We start from the raw sequence: 25604 nt of genomic DNA, 5'->3' as shown, positions 1-25604 counted from the left end.
GACACAAAAAGAAACAGAAGCTGCACCACCAGGGAGGAGGTGTTGCAAGGTTGATGCTGATCACGTATTTTCTACAATGTTAACGCTGTGTCTGAAGGTAAAGCTGTTACCTTGCAAGCTCTGCTAGAGGCCGCGAACCACAGCCAAGGACTGCAACCACATGTCTACAGAGGAAAGGCTTTCAACCTGGGAAGGGCATCAGTTCCAGTACAACTACAGGTTAAATTTACCCTGAAGACCAGGCTTTTATATAGAGTAGCTCATCCAGCAGCAGACCTGGCCCACCTGGACTGTCAGGGGCCTATGTTCCTCAGAGCATGTACTCACTTAGATTGTATCCTCCCTTGAAGACTGAGGATGAGATGGGTCTACTACATGATTTCGGCAGCCCTCTTCAAAGACAGATACAGCCTTCCCATAGGCTGCTGAATTAAACATGAGGCGTGTGCGGCAGGTTGGATTGTGTGTGTGTGTGTGTGTGTGTGTGTGTGTGTGTGTGTGTGTGTGTGTGTGTGTGTGTGTGTGTGTGTGGGAGGGTGGTTGAGTGGGGGAATGGGAGGAGGGAAGGAGGAAGAGGGGGTTCTTAAGACACCACTATTAGACATACTGTATAACAGATGATCCGTGAATGCCTTTGATTTGACACACATCCTCAACTGCCCTGCTGGATTTCCGGAAGCTTTTGTCTTTCCTGATTCATACTTTCTTCTTTGTTTTCAGATTTACGTGTGTTTTTTTGGTAGCATGGAAGTTGCTACTAATCTAAATTAGTCCAGAAAAAGAATGAAAGTGTGCTCATTTCAGCGGGAGAAGGCAATGCAAATCTTGCCAGGTACAGAGATGTCCCAGATTCAAACAGCACTGTTTCTAACATGTTGCTGCTGCTTGGAATATTATATTGAATGTACCACTTCATTCTAACATTAAATGTATTATCCAATAAGAATATAACAATAGTGTTACATGAATAATATCAACTGACATTGACTTCTTTTAACAGAAGAAAACAAAAGGGAGTAGGATGAGCACATTTTTATCAATTACTAAAATTCCATCATCAATACATGTTCATAATCCCACCTTTACTCTGCGTTGCTGAGCAACACACCTTTGCATTTTTGTTTGCACAAAACAAGGCCTTTAAGTTATCTGACATTTCATTGTTCCTTATCATTCGCTGATATAACTTACACTCAGCTAATGAAAGCTTTTAGTGTACATAATGTCTCATAGGTCTTTTCTGGGAACACCCGCCAGTGCACAGGAAGTGATACATGTTTTCTGACATTATCAACATTGTCTAGAACTGGGTAGTCAACAACAGCTTCCATGGAGGTAGACAAGGAAAGAAAAAGGAAAAATGACTGCTTAGCACTAAAGATGTCCTCAAAATAAATAAAAAACAACAATCTTTTGGACAACCACTTAAAATTTCATTTGACGTATTCATCATGCTAAAACTAGTGATCTGCTGAAGATCCTGACTTATGCCATCATGACTTTGGATAATACTCAAAGCTGCAGTTTATAAGATTGGAAATGCAGTCTCTGTAATATATTTAGTATATGCTTTCATTAACTCAAAAGGGATTGGAAAATAAAGCTCCTCTGAGAAATGTCAGTCATCAGTGAACTTTTGTCTCATGCTACTTAAAAACCGGGTGTCTCAGTTGGCTACCAAAAGAGAAGCTTGTTGAAGCTTGTACCCCGCCCTGCCTCGAGGACATAGCAATCATGATCCCAAAATGTAGGCGTAGCTATAGTTGTTTCAAACACATGTGTGCTGATGTTATCATAAATCTATGTTTACCGGGGAATAGAGACATTCATTTCATGCACGATATAACCAGAAGATGATACGGTAGCTATTAACTAGGTCAGAATCAACATACTGTCCAAACAAATGTCATCCTGAAGGCTGCCCTTTCTTGGAAACTGACAAACCACAGCGTTAGCTTTGTGTGTGATATTAACCTACTACTTCCCCCTTCCTTAAAGACAAGCTGTGCTTGCATAGAAGAGTGTAAAAACTATTTAGAACTTCCCTTGGATATGACAAAATGCTACATGGCCTGTATTTTTATTACACAAGTCAGTAAATCTGGCTGATGTCTATATCAGCTAAAAAGCCACTGCCATGTTTCTCTGAGCAAATCGCTAATCCTTACCGTCTCTGCCGTGTCAATCAGAACACACAACACAAAAATGTATGTTGTCATATCCCGCTTGGAAACATGTTGAAATTAATCTGGAAATAGTTGAGCAAATGAGTATAAAAATAACTGTTTAATGAGCAGATGTCATCCACTGACTCCTAGCTTCAATCACATCCCATGCCAGTGGGTTGATACCCATATTACAAATAGATTTGTTAAAAGAAATCTATGATTGGTCGCGAATGGGGGATAAAGCATTAATATAATTACTATAATCTTTCAATCTGACAAGTTTGCAGCATTTGTACAAAGAAGTATTATATTCTCAACCAGTTAGGGTCCGGTTAGGTGTTGGGCTTTTTTTATTATCGATTAATCTGTGGATTATTTTCTGGAATTATGGATTAGTTGTTGGGTCTATAAAATGTCAGAAAATGGCGAAAAAGTCCCAAGATGATGTCCTCAAATGTCTTGTTTTGTCCACAACTCAAAGATATTCACTTTACTGTCACAGAGGAGAGAAGAAACTAGAAAATAGTCACATTTAACAAGCTGGAATCATGTTGATTTTTTTCATGAGAAAATGACTCAGGCCGGTTAATCGATTATTGAAATAGTTGGCGATTCATTTAATAGTTGACAACTATTTGATTAATCGATTAATCGTTGCAGCTCTAGTTAGGTAAATTGTCAATTAACACCCTTTTGACTAAACTAATTATATATTTTTTCATAATATACAGTCTACTGTATATTATGACAGTTGGAAATCAGAAGACATCATGAAAACAGCGTACTCTGACATTTATTACAGTCTAAATTTAGGTGTTTATTGTTACAAAAACTTTCATTTAAATAATTGAGGACATTTATTTAAAATACATATTACACAGCCGGAACTGCACTATGCATAAGTAGAATAGGATTGTGGCTGTGTTTAAACCATACCTTGGAATGAGCACTAATCCCAAATAGAAGGAGGAGATTAGCAGATGGCTTTACTACAGTATACGGAGGCCTATCTTAATGTCTTTTAATCAGGGCACTGTGAGCTGCTCGACTCATCTCACAGCTACAGTGTATACAATGAGACAAGCTTAATCACATCAGGCTTACAGTGCAGTCGTGCTGTCAATAAACAGCAGCCGCAGCCATTTCAGTCCTCCCTAAAGGGGACTTCATTCAGCAGACCAACGGAGAACCAGCTACTCCGAAAAAAGAACTTTACTTCCCATGACAACATGGATGGGATCTGTGCATATGTGAACATGGATCCGTGCTGCACCCATAGGGTTGGGTAAAACTGTGGGCTTCACTGTGGGTGGCCCCCATGGACCTGGGCTAATTGTTTCACATCACAGGCGAGCCAGGCTGAGATCAGACCACCGGCAGCTCGGATTCAGGCAGTTCAACAGCCAAACAGGGTATGCCAGGAAGCACTTACAGTGCACACCCCAGCCCACTCTCACACACACACACACACACACACACACACACACACACACACACACACACACACACACACACACACACACACACACACCATCCATCATACATGACCACCAGAGAGTACAAGGAATTTCTTTTTCTCCATGCTATTTGAGTAAGCTGTCAATCCACTGGTCACTTGGTAGTTATCTCAGCCATGATGAATTAACTAAGAGGTGTGATTGTTATGTTTCATTGTCACAATCAATTGTAACAAAATGTACTTGAAATGTAAATACAAAAATGTGTCACACCTTTTCATAATGAAAAGTGAAGTGCTGTACAAGAAGTGATGCATTTGTTGTGCTTAAAAAGAATAATTAGTTAATGTTATAGCAGAAATTGACATTCTGCACATTTGTCTTGATCGACCATAATCTGCATCCAACGGCACTGTGAAGTGGTTTGGTTGGCGACCCTCTTTCTTTTATTTTAATCATTTCTAAAGTCTGGAAGAGGGAAATATCAAAGAAATGGTAAAAAAAAAAAAAGACTTAATTTGAGCAAAGTCTGAAAAAGAAAAGATCTTTTTTGTGTGTGTGTGTGTGCTTTCCTCCCCTGTTAAAGGAGAAATCTGGTGCAAAATGAACCTAGGGGTACCGAGTCGACCGTTCTCTGGGATATCTTTTCATGCTTATCGAATGTGACCAGTTTTAGTGCAAACCGCTAATTAGCTTATAGCGGTAGTCGTCGGGGCAGAGGGTAAAGTAAAAAGAAATCGCTATTTCTACACCACTAACAAGGCTCAAAATAGCACCACACTTCCACGGTAGCATAATGAGGGTCCCTACATGTAAACCCAAGCATTGAGAACTTTGTAAGTGTACAGACAGTTTATTAAAAAGATAGTTTATAAAAACAGTACCGTTCATGTATATGGGTGGATGCCATCAACCGAAAACAGTCACGATTAGTCGAACGAAGTCGTTCGACTCACATTGGATTAGCATGAAAACATATCCCAGAGAATGGTTGACTCGGTACAAATGTGTTATTAACCGCTAGGTTCATTTTGCGCCGGATTTCTCCTTTAATAATATTGCAACCTATCCAATTTATCTTGCAACCCTTGTTTGGGGTTCAGGACCCCAAGTCGAAAACATCCGATCTGTCAACAAAAGTACAACTGACCGCAGTTGCCAGTTCTGACCTTTTGTACAGGGTGCTGCAATTGTGCCAAACACATAAAGCTTAAAGAGCATTTTGGCATTGTGCCTTTTTTGGGCCGCTCACAGTAGACAGTGACAGGACACATAGGGAGAGAGAGGAGGATGACAAAGACTAAATTCTTCAGCCAGATTCGAACTGGGCATCACTAGGATGACCAAGATGCCTAACATACATTACGTTTTGCAAGTAAACTTATTTTGTCTTGTGTTCTGAAGGGGGAATTCAAAAGGTGCATTATAACGTGTGTTACAAAGTGACGTATGTTCGTCACGGAAGTAAAGGCTGGACTACAATAAAACAGTTTGGAGCAGTTTGTGAACAGTGTTTTCTGTTGGAGATTGTAAGTCCCTTTGAGGTGGACTTTTCACTTTGTAAACCTATTACATGCACAAAAAAGATATATAACACAATAAAGGAAAGGGAAAAAGCCAAAAAGCATAATATGAGCACTTTAAATAATCGGGATTTCAATACTGACCAGAATAATCGTGACTATGATTTCTTTCCATAATTGAGCAGCCCTACCTCAGACGCCGGCATACAGAGCACTTTCTCTGCGAGCGCATGCTGCTCTAGGCCTATAGTTCTCAGATCTGTCACTAGAACAAGACTGGGAAATAACAAAATCCTCCCAGTGCACACAGGACTGTTAATGACCAGGCATCCCTCGCCTACTGCTTTTTCAAGGCCTGTTTGACGTAAAGTAAACACGTGCAGGAAATGTATTCAGTGGCTCTAAACATTTATATGGGGGCCTTGTGCTTCAAACAGTTTCATGGCCAGCACATCTTTCAAGAAGGTGCTTAGTGAGCCATTTGTTAAAGGCATGATAATAGGGCATGACAATGCATGGCATGCTACATGCAGCGAGGCTGTGTCACTGTTTGTTAAGCCTTTAGTTTGTGTACTCGATCTGTGCCGCTGATAGACAATGTAAGATGGTTGCTGAATACTGATCTGATGAAACTTAATGTCCGTACATTATAATACAGGGCTAATGTTTTCTAAGCCCATTTCTGTGCTGAATGAATCTACTGATACAGGTATGAAGGGAAAGATTGGAAAACCGGTTGTGGAACAACATAATCGAATGCATCTATGAGTACCCAAAAGTTTTCAATGAGTTCACGCACGCATTATGGAAAATCATTTTCTGAGTGGTTGGATAAGTCGGCTCTCATCCCTTCTTCTTTCCCCTTTCTCCAATTTCATATAAAAGAATATCCTTTGTTAATCTGGTCTCAATGAGCACCGTTGTTAGGTGCTGCTCACTCTGCACTCCCAGCCAGTCATAATCCATTGTGTTGTTTGCCCCTCACTTGGTGTACATTTCCATCGCAAATTCCAATGTGAACAGTCAATAACATGCACAGATGTGGCCATTGTAAAAGCCTTACATTTTAATTCAGAAGAATGTAGTACGGTCAACTACTACAGCACCCCATGACATACTTGAAACACAAGTTGTACTCTTGGATTATAAAAAAAAAAAGAAAATCTTGATTAAAGGTGCCGTAGGTAGGGTTGGGTACCGAAACCCGGTTCCACTATGGAACCGATTCCTACGCTACCGGTAGGAATTGGACCGGATTAGAACGCAAATTTCGGTTCCTCATTTTGGTTCCACTTAAGGTGTCGACTGAAATATTTTCCCTCTGTCGCTCTGAAACGGACGTAAAAATATCACACTTTCTCTGTAGTCTACTGTTAGCTAGCTATCGTAAATGTAGGCTACTTTTAAAATTCCATATTTTCACTCTATGCCCACCAAAACGGACGTAAAAGCATATTAACCATTTACTGCACGTGATCGCTAGTAAACATATCACATCTTTGATGTCATTTTTCAGTTTTTCAAGAATCGGTTTAGGAATCGGAATCGTTTTAAAAGTACCGGTTCGGCATCGGAATCGTAAAAATTCAAACGATACCCAACCCTAGCCGTAGGTAGGATTGCGAAGATTCAGGATTTAGCCAAAAAATCGGAACATCAACAACTTCTCAGTCCCTCCCCCCTTTCTGCTAAACCCCAAAACGGTCTCCTAAGCCCCTCCCCCCACAAGGGAGAATGAATGCATGTGCCTGAGCAGTGATTGACACGCAGTTAGACACCCCGCCCTGGCCCTGATTGGTGCATCTGAACAGGGAGCTGTGGTGTGCAATTTTTTTTTATTACCTGCTTCATGTAGTTCTACTCGAACATAGGATCAGTTTCAGCAAATATGGCAGAAAGTAACTTACCTTTAATCGATTAGTTGTTTGTTCTATAAAATGTCTTAAATGTCTTGTTTTGTCCACTTGTCTACTCAAAGATATTCAATTTACTGACACAGAGGAGTGAAAAAAAACTAGAAAAATATTCACATTAAAGAAGCTGGAATCACAGAATTCTTTCATAAAAAAAACCTCCAACCGAACAATCGATTATCAAAATAGTTGACGATTAATTGAATAGTCGACAACTAATTGGTTCTTTTTTTTTAAATCTTTGCAGCTCTAATTTTTCAGTATTTGGTTGCAAGAGTTATTTGACACCTTACTTACTACTTACTACAACAAATTCCAGAAAGAACTCTGCAGTGTTAATGCTGGAAAGATGCCGTATAAATGCATTAGGGGGGGATTTGTGCAACGGCTGCTGTTCTGCTTCACCCAATCATCATGAGTTGTGAAAAACATATTAACCCCAGGGTTGATATAAACATGTGTGCCAAGACTTCATTTCCTCCTCGCACTCTTGCTGCACTCATCAGTTTTATGTAGAACACGCTACTCCAGAGTCAACATCAGGAAAAATGAAACAGTACATGATAATGATGTTCCCTGACCTCTTTTAGACAGTCAGTATAATACATGATGTTGTTGTGTCTTGCGACTCATCATGTTTCATCATGTCCGCGGCTGTACCGTCTCTAACAGCATGAAAACTAAATATGTGGAAAGCAAACGGCTCTTTATATTAGCACTATAAATCATGGGGAAAAAACTTTTCTTGGATGTGAAAGTCTCAATCCAGGCTTAAGCTAATACAGTTGCATGACATGTAGAGGCTATCCGGTGCTCACTTCTAGGGATGACAATAAATGAACTGACAGAACAATCATCGCTGCCCTTTTATGGCTTTACTGGAAAAAAAAATAAAAAAATATAAAAAATAATAAATAAAAAAAAAAATATTACATTGTTTATTTTTCCATCCAGCATCTCAGGCAAATCAAGAGCAGGAACATCTGCAAGCTTTCACCCTAATTGACATTATATTTGTAACGTTGCTTGAGAAATAATTCATAGTCTAGATGCTGAACTCCCCCATGCCCAATGAAAGAAAAACAACAACAAAAAAATCTTGCATCTTACTGGCTGTGCCCTTAACAGATGCCATACAGGAAGTCAGTCCTATCAGCACTAGCAGGCACACAGAAAGCCCTGCTGTGTTTTACAGTCGAATTTCCTAACCCAGCGTTTTTTGCAAGGCTCTGATGTTGAGGGAGAACATGCAAACTATACTGTCCTTTATTCTCAATATCCTTTTCTCATAAGATTCTCAAAACTACTCAAAATAAGGCCACACCGCTCTTTGCTTGACTTCAGAAAAAAAAAAGAAAGAAAAAAAAACCCCCATTTGTTAAGAAACACTTTGAGAAACCCTGTTCAATGACAGGTAGCATCCTCTTGAGGGTTTGGTAATCTGTGTGACACAAAGGAAACTGACATATCTGTACTGCAAAATGAGATAATTGTGCATATGAAATGGGTTAAACAAGCCACGGAATGCATCTGCATCCATCTGTTTGGATCAGCTGCACGGTACACATGCTGACAAGGTTTGCGGTAAATGCAAAACAGCCCCATGGCCCAATGACCCCAAAACAATTTGCTCTGAATGGATTGCTTTGCAAACAAGCTTTGTGATCCTGTATCATCCCATCTACTTCCAGGGCCTCTTTAATCAGCAGAACCAGGAACCCAGAGTTTATTACTCTGGTTTTAAAACATTGCCCAACTGTTGTGCCATTTGGTCTGGATTTGGTTGTCCTGTAAGGTTGGACAGAGCCTTAAATTGATGGTTCGAAATAATTTCACCCTAGGCTGCTTTGTACATTGACCAAACAACCCCCCATAAGCTTTTTTCCCCTTGTTATAACATTGGTCACGTTAGCGTTATCAGCTGGTTGGCTCAGTATAGGCGCTAATGGATCCACGTTTGTATCTCGTATATTACCCCACTAATAATGCCCGGAATGATACCAAACTTCTACAGTAGTACAAATAGTTTTTGTACTAATAAAACGAGGCATTAGAAAGTTTGTAACTACACCAGAAGTATATTTAAATAACACTTGCCTGATGGATACTCCTCTCGGTTGCTACCGCGCTATCGCGCAGTACTTACATACTACTACATACTTCTGGTGTAGTTACAAACTTTCTAATGCCTTGTTTTATAAGAACAGAAACTATTTGTACTACTGTAGAAGTTTGGTATCATTCGGGGCATTATTAGTGGGGTAATTTACGAGATACAAACGTGGATCCATTAGCGCCTGCACTAAGCTGACCAGCTAATAACGTTAACTCGACCAACGTTATAACAAGGGAAAAAAGCTTATGGGGGGTTGGTTGGCTCGAGGTCAAGGTGCAAAGCAGCCTAGTGTGAAATTACTCCAAACCATCACTTTAACTGCTTGTCCATTAAGAGTCAGAGCGGCGTATTTGTGAGTAATTTGTGTAGAAACATTACTTACTGTAATACAGAAACTATACAGCGCTCAGCTGACAGGCAGATTGACATGCAAAAATAATGCTTGTAATTTCTCATGGTCTGAGTTTTGTTGTCCTGTAAGTTTGGGCAGAACTGTAACTGTTGAATGCTCTGAAATGAATTGCAAGGAAGTGTTGTTGGTTTTTGATGGTTATTGTCCTTTGTGAGGTTAGGAATAACTTAAAAGCACAACTCTACCTGAAAGAGGAGTATGCCATTAAAAAAAAAGGAGGAGGAGACATCCCAACTGTGACATTTCGGGTCACTTAGGTCATACAGGTTTAAAGTCCTGTACCCGACCCATGACTGGCTTTTTACTGGTATGGGTTGCATGCATGTGATTGGCGATTAATTCGTTGATAAACTGATACAAAAAACAGCTTATAATGCCTATCATCACAAGTAACAACAACCTTATCATCCTCATCATCACTATGATAATCATATTCACCACGGTGTCATTCTTAACACAAGCTTTAACGTCATTATCATACTCATCATCACATCATCTTTATTATTATTGTCACTGCTGATCATTCATCATTACACCCCCCCCACCCCACGATGACCAATTGGGCCAAACTCACCGCTATGCGCGTGTTGATCTTCTGCTCGCCCTCGGAGCCCTTCTGCTCCCCGTTGGCCCTGCTGTACTCTGGAGGTTGCTGGTTCGATCCCCGGCTGCCCTTTGCCTTCCGGGTCCCGGGTCCTTGGTGGACTATGTTGAGCAGGTGAAGCGTGCTCTCGTGCTCCCGGTCCGAGCTCTCGGCCTGGCCCCTCTGGTAGCGGTTCTCGCAGGTGGTGTGGTGCCGCCTGCACAGCTCTATGCGGGCGCGCAGACGCTCCACTATGGCGTTGTGCAGCTGTGGCACCGCGGAGCCCCTGGATGGGGCCACCCCAGGCCCGCTGCCGACCCCGCCGGGCACAGTTCCTAAACCGACACCCAACATGGGCACGAACGCTCCCGCGGCAGACTGAGCAGGGGTCGCCTCTCCCATGCCGTTTACACTGAGGTCCGCTGAGCTTAGATTGGACCACAGTACGGGCATGGAAGACAATAAGACGTATGGACTCAGCTAGGATCCCATGTGGAAAGAAAAAATACTCCACTACACGCACAAAGTCACTCGAGAGACGGACGGTGCAGCCTATGATAGCCTGTTTGTTGAAAGATTGCACAATTATCCCGACAAACTGATAGGAATGTTTAGAGATGGGAAAGATTCAAAGACACTTGCCTAGAAAGTAAGATCAGGTCAGTATAAACTCATTCTAGGTTCCACAGAGGCATTAAAAAAAAGTCCCAATGTTGCAGATTTGTATTAGTGATTTCTTCCTCCCTGGTGTTATACTGTGTCAGCTTAGAATTAAAACTGAGATGATTTACACACATGAAAGGCTCGTGGACTCACAGCTGGAATGAATCCACTCGTAACGACTGGACCTCTGCTCACGGATACATTACATTCAATAAGAAGCCCTCGGATGATTCAGAACCTTAGCACGCACAACTTCAGTTCCATCGATGGCTGGTATTTAAACTACAATGTCATCTATGTGCCACACTTATTAAATAGTCAGAAAAGAGTAAGAATAACTGTACATTTAAAGTGAGCGACTGCTTCGCCAAAATAGGAGAATCTACCAACACACAAAAGCCCCTAAACTTCAACACTCACGGCATTTTGGTTTGGATTTATTATTTTTTTTTGGTCCTTTCTCGCCGTCTTTCGCTTTCCATCCGGATAAAAAAAGGATCTGGTTGCAAATTACGAGTCAAAAAGAACGCAGCCGAGACGCAGGGAGCCGTTGCATTAAACCGATTGAGATCCGTCTCAAATAGTCCATTGACAAGCGTTTGTCCGTGTGGTGCACCGAGGAAAAAGCGGAACTACAATACACAGACCCTCATTGTACGAACATTCCTCTTCTGACATGATCCACTCCGGTAGACGCGGCGGGGTCCTAACGCGCGCTCTAGTGGAGAGAAGTGAGAACGACCGGGCATGCACCGTGACAGCACAGGGACAGGATCTCATTCATGTTTGATCAACAGCAACGGTGGAAGAAGTATTCAGATCCTTTACTTATGCCAGGGGTCTTTAACGTTTGTTAAAGGGCCCCTCAGTTGGAAAAGAGATGGAGCAGGGAGCCCTTACAACATAGTATTGTATACAATATGAGAATGAAATGTAAAATATAAATTGCATGTTAAACTGGGCCTACAATAATGTATAGGGCGGCCTAAGGCCTTTACACATACCTTTTTATGGGACATACAATACTAAGCTATTGCAATTATAATTGTTGACATTCATATTTACACATCATGTTGTAATGTTAGAATGTGACACAGGGAATCCTTAAGCTTAACTGGATCTGTGGATGGCTACCTTATGGCTATCTAGGAGGCCCCTCCTGCAGCAACTCAAAGGACCCGCTAGGGGTCCCAGACCCCCTGTTGAAGATCTCTGACTTATATACCACACTGTAAAAAGTAAAAGTCCTGCATTAAAAATGTTACTTAAGTAAAAGTATGTAAGTATCATCAGGAAAATGTACTTAAAGTATTAAAAGTAAAAGTACTCAATGCAGAAGAATCCTCACATTTTAGAAAGTGTAAAGGATCCAAACAGTTGTGTGTTTAATGGTCTAATCATTGCAGCTGGACTTGTAGGCCGTTATATTGTTGGCCAGTTTAATTTATAAACTACATGTGTTTTGTGTGAAAAAACCTTAATGTGTAAAGTAACTAGTAACTAAAGCTGTCAGATGAATGTAGTGGAGTAAAACGTACAATATTTCTCTCTGAAATGTAGCAGAAGTAGAAGTGGAAAGCGGCATGAGAAGAAAAGACTCAAGTATTATTTACTATTATTATACATTTGAGTAAATGCACTTAGTTACATTCCACAACTGTTCAACATGACACAAATGGTGCATGTGCAGATAGAAGTAGCTGATGAAGCAGATTTGGTATAAGATATTTATGGTTTAAAAGATCTCCTTTTGGTGTTTGAAATCCTTTTAATGTATTTATTACTGGTTGTGGTTTGTCTGTTAATACGATAGAAGGCCTACAAAAGTTTCTTGCAGGCTACTTTACCAAAAGGCCGTACAGGAGAATATCATAAATATCATAATAATTAACTAGAATAAAACCCACAACACAAACTTAACTAGTTACACAGAGAGTCCTATAAAGATGTTGGCGACATGGTGTCAATATATCTGATGGTGTCATCAGATATACAGATATATTAATCTCAAAGGACAATAACGTGGACAGCTAAACTGCTTCTATTTGTAGGAAAGTAAACATTAAGACTGTCAAGTTACAAGAGAACTATCCCTGCGTCCCAATACCCATACTACCACACTATTTAGTATGCCAGAATTTGTTTTAGTATATCCCAATACATAGTATATCAAATGCAGTATGCCACAAATACCAGGATGTCCCGCTGCATCCGGTCAGATTCTGCAGTATGCAAGCCAGGATGTTTTTCTGGCTCGTTTTGACCCACAATCCCTTGCGCAGCATATATGAGCAAGAGGGTCAAAGTTCAAGAAGTAGTATGTGTGCATACTGCATGTAACAGTACGTACTTTGTAAGGGCAGCTGCAGTTCGTACTAAAAGTGAAAAAGAAAAGAGTCTGAGATTTGGAACTCAGCCCATGTTTCAAGTTGGCGGTCGGTTAACCTCTTACTGGCACTGTCTGCTAACTAGTCTGTCAGCATTCAAGTCCAGTTCCACAACAAGAGGGCACACATGAAGCATACTAATTCTCTAGTAGCACTTTAAAGGTCCAGTGTGTAATGTTTTTAGTAGTTCATTATCAAAATCTGTGTTGCTTGTTCACAAACTTGTCCTTTTTCATGAATATTTACCACCACCATCAATTCCAAATATTCCTATTGGCTTGAAATTTTACGGTTGCATTCGCATGAACCGGGGTAAGACACTCCATATTCATGCGCCATCTTGAAATACGTTAGCCGGTAAGGGACATTTAGGATATACTGCTCCGCCTTTCGTGTTTTCGCTGTCACACGATAAACTCACAGGTGCTGCACACGGCCACACGACCACACGTATTCAAAATCCAAATTTCAGGAACAGGAGTCTTCTTCTTCACCCAGAAAAAAGAAAAAGGATATTGAAAAGAGCAAAGAGACCGGCGTCATCAGAAAAAAGCGTGAAGGCTACCGTAGCTGTAATACGTACTTTGAACTGCGCGGTGTGAGAGAGTTGATTGCGATAATATGATCGCAACGCTAGATGGGAGAAATTCCTACACATTGGACCTTTGAAGGAGCTGATTGGCTCCTGACATTCTCAAATGGGGTCCTTCATTTTCTTGAAACTGAAGGCGGCTGCTGAAATCTATGTGAACTGCAAGCCTTAACACTTCTCTTTTAATGTGTACGTGTGTGTAATATAGCGGTGAACTGCAGACTTATTGTGTTCCTCAGCAACTAAAAGGTTAAGGTGGAAAAAAATGTAGGCTACTTAGCACTTTTCAAATTAAAATGTGGGTAAAGTGAATTTAGTTGTGTTTGCCTCAATTCAATTACATTTTATTTATGGTGTCAAATCATAACAGAAGTTATCTCAGGACACTTTACAGGTAGAGTCGGTCTAGACCACACTCTATAATCTACAGAGACCCAACAATTCCCCCAAGAGCAAGCATTCATTATACCGCCTCTGTAACTCATTCATCCACTGCTAATTTAATGTTGTCTTCGGGTCAAATTTGACCCATCGTCTAAATGTCTACATCAGCAATATGGGTTTCTTTTTAACGACCTAATTTGGATTACCCAAAAAAATAACACGGATGATTCCATACAACGTGCTTCGCAAGTACAACAAAAGATCGGATCTCTACTTTCATTGAATTTTGGGTGTTTTATTCAATGTTTTTAGCATTTGAAAACAAAAAACTGAAATGTTTCGAAACAGTATCCCGACTGAACGTTGACCCTTCTGTGATTATCCTTCCTTTAATATTAGTCTAAATAATTCATAATTTCAGCTTTTTTAACTCAAGAATTAGGTATAATAGGTTTTCTATTGACCAGGAATTCCAAAAATAAGTAATAGAATGCCTTATAATGCCTAATAAGTGTAAAACTAGTTTAAGAAGCGTTAAATGTCAAAAAAAGTGCCAAAAAAACATTGAATGAAGCGCCAAAAGTGTCAAAAAAAGAGACAAAAACGTCAGAAAAAGTGTTGATTTTCTGGTTTTGACCGGGAGGACGATGCATGGTCGAATGGAAGACAACACAAGGCTGCAGAATTAGCTACTAGCTTTACTGTAGATGCAGCAGACTTATAGTGGATGCCAGCACACTATAGGGTTGCAACCACAGACAGGCCATCACACTGACATTCACAGAGACAGGATGCATGTTTTTGTGAAGCAGAAGGAAACTGAATCACCCAGAGGAAAACCACACAAACATGGGACGAACATGCAAAGTCCACACAGAACGAACCAAAGAGGAAAGCAATACTGCGAAACACTGACATGACTTGCCTTTCTGCCCTTTAAAAAAAAAGTAATTAAAAAGTATCGTAACGATAATGGTAGCTAATGGAGTAGTTGAGGGTTCAGCATCGTGCTCCAGGCTGCTTTGAAAGGGGAAGAAAGATCGGCTATTGTTGTAACCTGTTGAGTCTGCAGTCATGGGATCTATCTCTTACCACACTCAGACCACCCGCTGACCTGGAAGTGGGCCCCAGAATCATTAGACTGGCCCTCACCGTCCCCAGGGTCAGAACCAAACATGCAGAAGCAGATTTTAGTTTCTATGCACCGCATATCTGGAATAAACTTCCAGAACACCTGATCTGTGTTTTTTTGTTCTTGTTGCCATTGCTTTCATTTACAGACGGTCATTCTTCTAAAGTCTTTTAAATCTACTGTCTTTGTTGTTTTTGTTTTATAATTGTTGAATTTTCTTTTCATTTGCTTTGCATGTTTATGCTCATGTAAAGCACTTTAAATTGTCTTTGGGCCCGAATTGTGCTATATAAATAAATTACCTTGCCTTGCCTTACTGAAGCAACCTGGCACTAACTACAGCTCAGGTTTCTAGTCGTAGCATAAGACTACCATTGTTATAAACACATGGGGATGACAAAAGAAGTTGCTTTAAAGACATCACACAAATACTTAAGAACACCTTAAATTCATCATGTGATATTATTAGGGTTGGGTATCGTTTGGATTTTTACGATTCTGATGCCGAACCGGTACTTTTAAATGTGATATGTTTACTAGCGATCACGTGCAGTGAATGGTTAATATGCTTTTACGTCCGTTTTGGTGAGCCCAGAGGGAAAATATGGCATTTTAAAAGTAGCCTACATTTACGGTAGACTACAGAGAAAGTGTGATATTTTTACGTTGTTTTTCGGAGCGACAGAGAGAAAATATTTCAGTCGACACATTAAGTGGAACCAAAATGAGGAACCGAAATTTGTGTTCTAATCCGGTCCGATTCCTACTGGTTGCGTAGGAACCCAACCAACCCAATCGTAGATATTATAGCAGGACTCCTGCAGAACACTTAAGGCCTGACTGTTAAAACATTCTATTCTCTGGAAGGTATTAATGCTGTTGTACATAAATGTAGAATTCAGTCTAACAGAAATCTAACTAGAAAACAGGGTTATAATCCAGAGAAACTCCTATCATAACACTTGCAAAACCTGCTATACTTCACAAAGCCACAGATTCCTAGGGACCCATACAAATGAATTTTGGAAGGGTGTCTTTATGGATCATATAAGAATTGATAATGAGAGAATCCATAAATATTCATATTGTGTAGAAAATGTTTTTTGTTGTTGTTGCTGCCCATAGCAGGAGCACATGGGTACACAGAGGGCCACTGCTGGCCTGTAAACAGACTCTGGCCAGCATCAGTATCACTGATATTCATATGAAAGGAAGGAGTAGAAATAATCTTATCATTGCACTTTTTCTTAGTCAGTTTGTCAATCTGTCATCGGGGTCTTGGTTAACTAGGAAATCTTTAGCCCGACTGGTCATTTTTAATGTTGTTTTTGGGGAAATTAGATATTAAGTCATATCATGAAGCGCAATAACATTAATTTCAGAAGTGCATGAGTGTAACAGGATCCTGGAGAAACACATTGTTATGTCTTGCGATATTTATTTATAAGTAATAATACATTAAATGTATCATTTTCCAATTGAAGTGAAAATGCTAATTTTGGTCACTTTTCCTGTGTGCCAAGAATGAAATAATGAGTGTGGTAATGCATATTTGTAATTTTTTTGGTATGAAAAGACAGGCATACAAATTGACTAAAACCAGAAGTATGTGTATCCGCTTCCAAAAACCCATATCAATCTATCTCACGCTTTATCAATGCCAATGGATGCAGCTGCTGTCCCATACAACAGGGGGCAGCAGGCGTTCAACTTCTGAGCATTACAGCACCAATTAAGAATGGGTGGATGGGTAACGAGTAATGGTAACACATTACTTGACGGTATCGACATAATCGTGACATGACACTGTCATAACTATGACATGACACTGTCATGAACGTGTCATAAACGTTATAAACAAGTCATAAACATTTATGACTTCTGCCATTGTTTGGGTTTGCTTGATTATGACAACTTTACATTAATCAAAGTGACATTACCAGAAGTTGTCTTGGTCATGACAAGTTGACATTAAATTTGTTTGGAGTGTCCTTATTAAGACAACTTGACATTAAACAGGATGACATTATGTCAAGTTGTCATGACAAAGACATCCTCTGGTAATGTCATCCTGGTTAATGTCAAGTTGTCATTACAAAGACATCCCAAACAATTTGAATGTCAACTTGTCATGACCAAGACAACTTCTGGTAATGTCACTTTGATTAATGTCAACTTGTCATAATCAAGACAACCCAAACAATGTCAACTTGTCATGACAAAAGCCGAATGACACTTAATGACAGAAGTCATAAACGTTTATGACACGTTCATGACAGTGTCATGTTATAGCTATGACAGTGTCATGTCACGATTATGTCGATACCTTCAAGTAAAGGGTTACCTGAGTAACGGCACCGTGGCTGCCAGAAAACAATGTTTTGGATATATATTTAAAGAGGACCCTAACGCCAAACTTTCACTTCTTGATTTATTCTATGTCCACAGTTTAAGTCTACCATAATACAGGAATAACAAAGTCTTGTATTCTCGAGTATCCCAAATGAACTGTACCACATTACCATCACACTGGCATCGTTTGTCATATTGCTTCACAAAATCAAGACAGTTTGCATACATTAATGTTAGTAGAGAGAAGGTTTCCTTGTTTGGTTGTTGTTTGTTTTTTTTTCCTTTTTTTTTTCAATTATCAACTGCAAAATGCATAATAAATTAATAAATTAACACACAAGCAATCTGCAAATGCTTTACAGTAGTAGCAATAAACAGTGGTTAAAGAAAACGATCTCTACTAGTACAGTACGTCAACCCAGTGACAGTCTGACAGTAGATCTGAGCAGGGTTTTCAATCTGGCCCAGTCAGGCTGTCATTTAACATACTACAAGTCACAATCTACCACAACACATACACAGCTCTTCTGCTTACAACGCGTATCTCTAGATAATAAATTACACATCCATTTCACTTCAGAGGCTGACAGGGAGACAGGCTTTTTCTTCAGTCTTTTCTTTCTTCCCGCTCTTTGTGAATCGCAGTTCACCGGGGGATTTCTTTGCCAGTGCAACTCAAATTGCCTGCCTCCCCGTTTCATGTATAGATCATACAATTCTTTTTGGGAATTAACATAGCTTCATTTAGCCTGACCCCGTCCTTATGCTTATCACTCGCTTACATGTATCAGTAAAAAATAATGATAAAAACAATACAAAAAGCAGTAAAAATGGTAGAAAAACATTAAGAAGTAAATCCTAATGAAATAATCAATAATACCACCTAGCACTGCATGGCCACACTATTCATAGAAAGATAAAATAGGAATTGACCCTCCAGTGGTTCCAGCCCACAATGAAATACTGGACTTAAGTTGAAACTGATCATTCAGTTGTCCTAAATACAATATGGCTCTCGCTTGAATAATATTGTAAATAATTAAATTTCTCCAAGGCAAAATTTACAGTCAAAACTGAAATGAAAAATATAAGGCAAATTAAAACAAATAAAAGAGTTTAGGAAATTAAGTAAACATTCTTTCCTAAACTATTTTTAAGTGACCGTGATCACCGGCGAATCTTCATCGTGGCAGGTTGCCTTTGCAAGAAAAGCACAATGTTACCATTACTGCAGTGCACCTTTTGTCTCAGACAAGTGCATCAAACAGTCGACAAGATGTGCTGCAAATATGTCATCCTATTAATAATTTACATACAGGTGACAATTACTCTTCAGAGACATAGCTGTAGTGTGTGGCATATCAAAGACAGACATCAGTGAATGGTTAAATTCCAGGGAAACATAAATACGCTATTCTCCTTAACTTGTATTTATGGAGAGAGGGGATATCTGAACTCCTTGGAAACTACTTCTCCTGCTTTATTTTTACTTCCTTCAACTCAATCATTTTCTTAGTCAGTGCACATTTACAATGAAATGTATTAGAATATTACCTGAAGCAAATTGACCACCAAAGTCAAACCTACAAAGCTACAAGATGCGTCTTCTCCTCTGCGGTCTTGCTCTCTTTATTCTGTACATTAAGACGTTTCTGACTTTGTACCTGCATTGAAATAATTGGCCTGCCATCCAGCCTGACAGCTGGTTTGGTCTCATACTTAATTGAAACCGAGGCAACAGCCAAGTACAGTTATCGTAGGGGCTTCTGACACGGGCCTGCATGTATTTGTAAGGCTGTATTTCCCCCCCACCCCCCCCCCCCGTTATACCAGACATGCACTGCTAAGCTTAAATGATTGCCTGCAGTGAAAATAATCTCTTCACTGCTTTTGCAAGACTCAGCACAAATGATAGATTGAAGTGAAAGGAGAGAGTCTGCCTGCATGCCAAAATTGGAGTGCATCTTGGCATTCCTGAGACCAGTATGCATACTCTTACAGTATATTAATATGGTTATCGACCACCAGTTAGCTTCTGCTGCTCTTCAAATGGCAGCAATTGGGTAAATGACCTGCTAGATGCAAAATGTTTGACTGTTGCAGAGAGGGTGGGTGGGACAGCTTTGATGAAACACTTAATTTATACAGGACGGATTGATGAGTAAGGATGATATTTTCATACACATTATCATTTGTCCATAGACTGCTATAACAGTCTGCGTGAAGAGCTTTGGCAGGGCGCTTCACCTGTATGGCCTGATATCCTGCATGTTAGCAGTGCATTGCAGTAAAAATCATCACAGAGAACAGGCATAGGATAGGTTATGGCTTTTTGTCCAAATATTTCAGTCTTCAACAAGCCCAACCAGTATTCATAGGAATGATAGAGACATGATACTAGAGATGCTTGACTTAAGGTTGGGATTGTGTCATTGTTCTGTACAGGTCAGTGTCAGGACTTGACCCCCTTGGCAGGTTCAGTAGACTGGCGCACATCGGTCCACTCTTGCATGGTGCTTTGCAGGGCCTGGGTCTTCTCCTTGTCCACTTGCACGTAGTCCACCTTCTCATCAGACGTCACAGAGGATGTAGAGGGCTGTGGGATGATAAATAAGGCAGGAGTGAGATTCTGGCCTGAGGGCGGACTGCACTGTGGTACAAATAAGACCAAATGCTGTTAAATAGGGATGTAACAATACGCTCAACTCACGATGCAATTTACGATTTTAAGTTCACAATGGGTTTTCTCATGGTTTTTTTTAATATAATGAGCTGCAGTGTTTGTTTTAAGGGACAAGTGAAGATTCACCTGTCCAGACTAGCTTTTGGGTAGCCTATGTCTTACCATGTTTTTGACTGAAAAATACTGAAATGAAATGAAAAATATTCCCTTATTTATATAAACTGTGCAAAACAACAAAGGTGTCCTCTTATCAAAAGTGCAACTGAAATTGTATTTTATCTTAAATAACAAACATTAAATAAAAAAAAATGAATAATTAGATATTCAAAACAAATCCCACATCAAAACAGCTAAATAAATAGTAAGAAATCTCTTCAAATAAATAAACTAAGAAGACGTTGTAACGTCTGAAGTCAAAAAAGTAAAATCTAACGTAGATTACGCCCTGGGGCAGAGTTCAATATTTTTGAAACCAAGGACCCCTCAACTGAAAGAGAGACGAAGCAGGGACCCCTTACTACATATGTTGTAACAAATTAATTTGCATAATAAACTGGGCCTACAATAAAGAGTAGGGCGGGCCTAAAGCCTTTATAAATACCTTTTTAGTGCATAGAATACGAAGCTATTAAAATAATAATTGTTAGCATGATTTTATAAATCATCTTTTAATGGTAAACATACATGTGGTACAGTGAAGCCTTAGGATAAACTGTACCTGTGGTTGGCTATCTTAGTGACTACCTTACCTATAGGCCAGTAAGCCTATCATCATCGGGGATTTATATTTGCTAATTATATGTTGGATTTCAATTTTTGAAAAAACTTTCACATTTTTACATGTGAAAGTGTGAAAGTTTTGGAGGTCCTCAGTGACTCTGAGGACCCTCTGTTGAAGATCCCTGCCCAAGCACTGCGATTCATTTTTTTTCTTTTTTTATTCTCAACCGGTTGTAATCTTTACACATTTATAACGATTTTAAACCGATTCATGATGCATTGTTGCATCCCTACTGTTAAATTAGGTCTACAAAATCGTCTTCATACTTTTCTGTGTGGGCTGGGTGACCCAGGCTGGAAGTCCAGCGCTAGGTAGTCCACGTTGCCACACTTCCTAGGGGCCGGGCTGCTGGTACCGCTCACGGCTGGTGAGGTAGACGCTGGGTTCTGCTAATGGGGGACAAGAGGGAGGTTTTCACTCACACAGGGTGCAGCGAGGAAGCGGAGCACGCAAACAAGTGAATCATTACAACAAAGAACACAACGTGCTTCTCCTGATCTCCCCTCCAGCTACTGGGACTCACCATAGCCACATAATTCTCCTCACTGTCTGCAGAGTCGGTGCTGGTGATGCTTTGTGTAGAGATGGGGCGACAATGCTGGGAGGACATTGAGTTCATTGCAGGCCTGAAGAAAGCAGACAGGACTGTGAGTGCTTCCACCTTCTGACCTCAGGCAGAAACCAAATACAGCACCAATCTGTGCCATCAAACTCTGTGTGTGTGTGTGTGTGTGTGGCCTTGGGTATCCTAGCTTGGATGACTGATATGAGACTCACATGGGCCGTGTCCAGGACATGGTGACCGGGCTCTTAAATGGCAGCTCATCAATGATCCCATTGTTCTTCAAATCAAGAGGTGTTGGCTTCGCTGTGGAAAACAAAAGCAGACAGTGTCAACAAAAATATCATTGTCAAAAACAATTGTAAAAACAATTAACAATGCAGATATTGGAGCTGATTAGGTCTCAATCGAGTACTGTGTGTACTGTTAAGTGTACTGTAAAGGGCTGATTTGATGCCAAAAATGGCGATTAAGAAGCAAGAAAACCCACACTTTTAGATCACTTTTAGAACTTTGCTGTCAAAAACTCACATTTCCTGTTAGGTTTGAGGTTGCGGTTGATGGGTGGCGGTGTGACATCACTGAGGCGGCTGGGCCGGTGACACAGGGAGGCGCTGCTCCCCTTACGGGCAGGTAATGTTGCAGAGAATCCTGGGAAATCAAAGTGATGCGGCCCAGGGCTCATAGGGATGTAGATATTCTTAGGACTGTCAGCCTGGGCAGCGCTGCGCGGCGAGGAGCCAGGATTCATGGGCACATAGTTGTCATCCGAGTTGCCGCTGTCTGAGCGAGTCAGAGGCGCTTTGGTTCTCTGTTGTCAAAAGAGACAGATGGCACACGACTCTCTTAAACTCCCCGGGCTCAATATTGCAGGAAAACGGCAACACTCAATTAAATATAGTAGAAATGCATTTTCTATCCCTGCAGTTTATGATTTTGTACTAACAGCGTCTGTCTGAGGAGAGAGTGCAGTTAAAAAGGAGAGAGTGACTCACCAGGTAAGAGCTGAACCCATCATTGACAGACTCCACAGACTGGCCTGAGTTGTTGAAATGGATGGGACGGTGATGGCTGTTAGTTTCAAAGGAGGAGCCTGGGGAGAGAGGCGAGGAGAGAAATCAATATTTACCACTGCCTTAAACTCTTAAAAGGAAAAAGTGCTCCTCAAGTGAAACTGTAGACACAAAAAAATAGGCCAATGTAGACAAAAATGTCAGACATTTAAAGGAGAAAACTAACAGAACACAAGTGACATTTCATTAAATGCTTCACTGGGTTATAATTAGTCTTTGCAGCACAGGTGTGTGAACAGCCTGTACTCTACCTCACTAACAAGGGTCACAGGTCAATTGTTGTCTCTGGCTACACAAGGCCTGAGCATGGGCTTGGCGAAGCAGAGAACACAGCATAATAAGAGGCCATGCATTGTGTCTGCTCGTGTGTATTTTTTCATTGCTTATTGGCCTGGAACGAGGCATTCTGGAGCAGGCTGTATGGCTTGAATTTCATTAGCGTCTCAACAGAACAGTGTCTGCTAGACTGGCCCGTTTGTTTCTGCTCAGCTGCTAGCGTTACTATATCAGTAAAATGAGACATTGGAGAAGAGGGAAGGAGTGAGCGAAAGAGGGGGAGGAAGAGGAAGCGCAAAGTCACTGCAATACCACAAGAGAACGGACTGACCAAGACAGACTTGCATTTGAAAACAGGAAACAGGTTTATTGTGTGATTTCAAAAGATCTGTATAAGTCGACTGAGATTGTGTTTAAAGGACACCTATTTTGCTTTTCTGTATTGTCATATCTAAATTTGTTACAATGTTGGATGTTCATATTAAATGTGGCCAAAGCTACAAATAATGAAGTATTTTCATACAATCCACTGCTAACTATGTAGTTACATGCCGGGGAAAGCTGTAATCTTGGCTGCCGATGTTAATTTCACCTTAAATGAGGGTGACATTCCTGCTTGGACATGCCAGGTTGTGTAATATTTGGTTAAGAAGCCTTTATTGGTGATTTTTCACAGTATTAAGTCTTGCTATATACTGTAAAAAACCATTGCAGCCGGAGACTGACGGACCGTACACAGGCAGCGACAGCAGTGTACAGATGTGGAGACACTGGAGATCCGGAAACGCTGACCAATCAGGGCAAACTGGGCCCTGATTTTAAAGAGACAGCGCTCAAACAGAGCGTTTCAGACGGTGGATACAGGTGAAGCAGCCACGGGCAGTATGAGAAAAATAAAGTGTAAGTGTAAACATGTTCTAGTAGAAACCTGAAAACGGTGTATAATAGGTATTAGGAAAACAGTTAAAGCACTAATTGCATTTAGTGTACCTCTGTGCAACCTGATGTTCTCGACAGCAGGGAGAGTATTCCTGCGTGGAATGACCGACACTGCAGGCGTCACCTCTCCATTCTGGCTCCCTACTGATTGGGGACTCCCCCACTGCCCCTCTGACCCCTGGCTGGGTTTAGGGGGCCTGGGAGGAGGAGCACAGGACGACTCAGAGCTGGAGGGTGTCAAGGCATTGTGATTCTTATCAAACGTCCGGGGGATCTGGTAGAAGGAGCCAGGCGGCGTAGGAAGGTCGTAATTGTCAGTTGGACGTTCGTTGCTGTGCATGGTGGCAAGTGCATTGCAGGGCGTTTTGAAGGTGTAAATCTCCTCGTTCTCCAGCTCCGGCTCACCGAGCCCGCTGTGAGCCGGTGCCTCAGCGCTGTAACCCCGGGGAAGCATGTAACAGGCCTCCTGGGAGGAGTCATCATGCCCCGCTAACTGGTGTTTTCCTGGCTTGGGCAGGCTGTAGAAGCCATGCAACTGAGCACCCATGCCATTCAGACAGTGGGAAAAGCCATGGGAGAGTTTCTGCACCGCAGAGTCGCTCCCCACAAACAGATTGCTTCGTGTGACCTGGGAGAAACTGGCACTCCTGCAACATGGACAAAGACATACACATATTACACACATGAAGTCTTTGTTGGCCCAACTTTCCACAGTGCCAAAATGCTCCTCGAAAACAAACATCTGTCTCATACTCCAATGCCAGCCTAGCTCAAATAATGGCAAATGGTTGACAACCATCTCTTTTACAGTAGCATTTAATGCAATTCCAATGTAATAATATGTAATATACTTCAGAGTCATGGTCCAATAAAAAACACACACACACACACATATATATATATAAAAATAAAATAAAATAAAAAATATATATAAATGTAAATTATATCTCGGCAGTAAGTCGGACTCGTTTCAGGTGAGAGTTGGCCTCCGCCAGGGCTGTGCTTTGTCACCAATCCTGTTTGTAGTATTTATGGACAGGATATCGAGGCGTAGTCGGGGTGGAGAGGGGTTGCAGTTCGGTGGGCTGGGGATCTCATCGCTGCTTTTTGCAGATGATGTGGTCCTGATGGCATCATCGGCCTGTGACCTTCAGCACTCACTGGACCGGTTCACAGCCGAGTGTGAAGCGGCTGGGATGAGGATCAGCACCTCTAAATCGGAGGCCACGGTTCTCAGCAGGAAACCGATAGAGTGCCTTCTCCAGGTAGGGAATGAGTCCTTACCCCCAAGTGAAGGAGTTCAAGTACCTTGGGGTCTTGTTCGCGAGTGAGGGGACAATGGAGCGGGAGATTGGTCGGAGAATCGGCACAGCGGGTGCGGTATTACATTCAATTTATCACACCGTTGTGACGAAAAGAGAGCTGAGCCAGAAGGCAAAGCTCTCAATCTACCGGTCAGTTTTCGTTCCTACCCTCACCTATGGTCATGAAGGCTGGGTCATGACCGAAAGAACAAGATCCAGGGTACAAGCGGCCGAAATGGGTTTCCTCAGGAGGGTAGCTGGAGTCTCCCTTAGAGATAGGGTGAGAGCTCGGAGTAGAGCCGCT

The 25604-nt window shown here is 41.1% G+C and overlaps 2 protein-coding genes across 4 annotated transcripts in view; both read right to left on the bottom strand.

The window, feature by feature from the left end:
* The window catches only part of maml2 (mastermind like transcriptional coactivator 2), a 45115-nt gene extending 33613 nt beyond the window's left edge, over positions 1 to 11502 (bottom strand). Inside the window, exon 1 of the mRNA XM_078245791.1 lies at positions 10164 to 11502. Coding sequence (XP_078101917.1) covers positions 10164 to 10625 — 462 coding nt within the window. The 5' untranslated portion in view covers positions 10626 to 11502. The remainder of the gene's footprint in view (positions 1 to 10163) is intronic.
* A 6917-nt stretch (positions 11503 to 18419) lies between these two features.
* Positions 18420 to 25604, bottom strand: part of gab2 (GRB2-associated binding protein 2) — a 53875-nt gene continuing 46690 nt past the window's right edge. For 2 of the 3 annotated variants that reach the window (XM_078245790.1, XM_078245788.1), the window contains exons 4-10: positions 24048 to 24643; positions 22704 to 22801; positions 22240 to 22519; positions 21924 to 22014; positions 21670 to 21772; positions 21413 to 21535; positions 18420 to 20278 (exon numbers count right to left, since the gene is read on the bottom strand). In XM_078245790.1, the coding sequence (XP_078101916.1) occupies positions 20135 to 20278; positions 21413 to 21535; positions 21670 to 21772; positions 21924 to 22014; positions 22240 to 22519; positions 22704 to 22801; positions 24048 to 24643 (1435 nt within the window). In that variant the 3' untranslated portion in view covers positions 18420 to 20134. The remainder of the gene's footprint in view (positions 20279 to 21412; positions 21536 to 21669; positions 21773 to 21923; positions 22015 to 22239; positions 22520 to 22703; positions 22802 to 24047; positions 24644 to 25604) is intronic. The other variant, XM_078245789.1, reaches the window with a different exon arrangement.

Source organism: Sander vitreus, chromosome 3 (assembly GCF_031162955.1).
Source record: "Sander vitreus isolate 19-12246 chromosome 3, sanVit1, whole genome shotgun sequence".
Classification (NCBI taxonomy): domain Eukaryota; kingdom Metazoa; phylum Chordata; class Actinopteri; order Perciformes; family Percidae; genus Sander; species Sander vitreus.
Note: the sequence above shows the minus strand (reverse complement) of the source record. Positions and strands in the feature narration are given on the sequence as shown.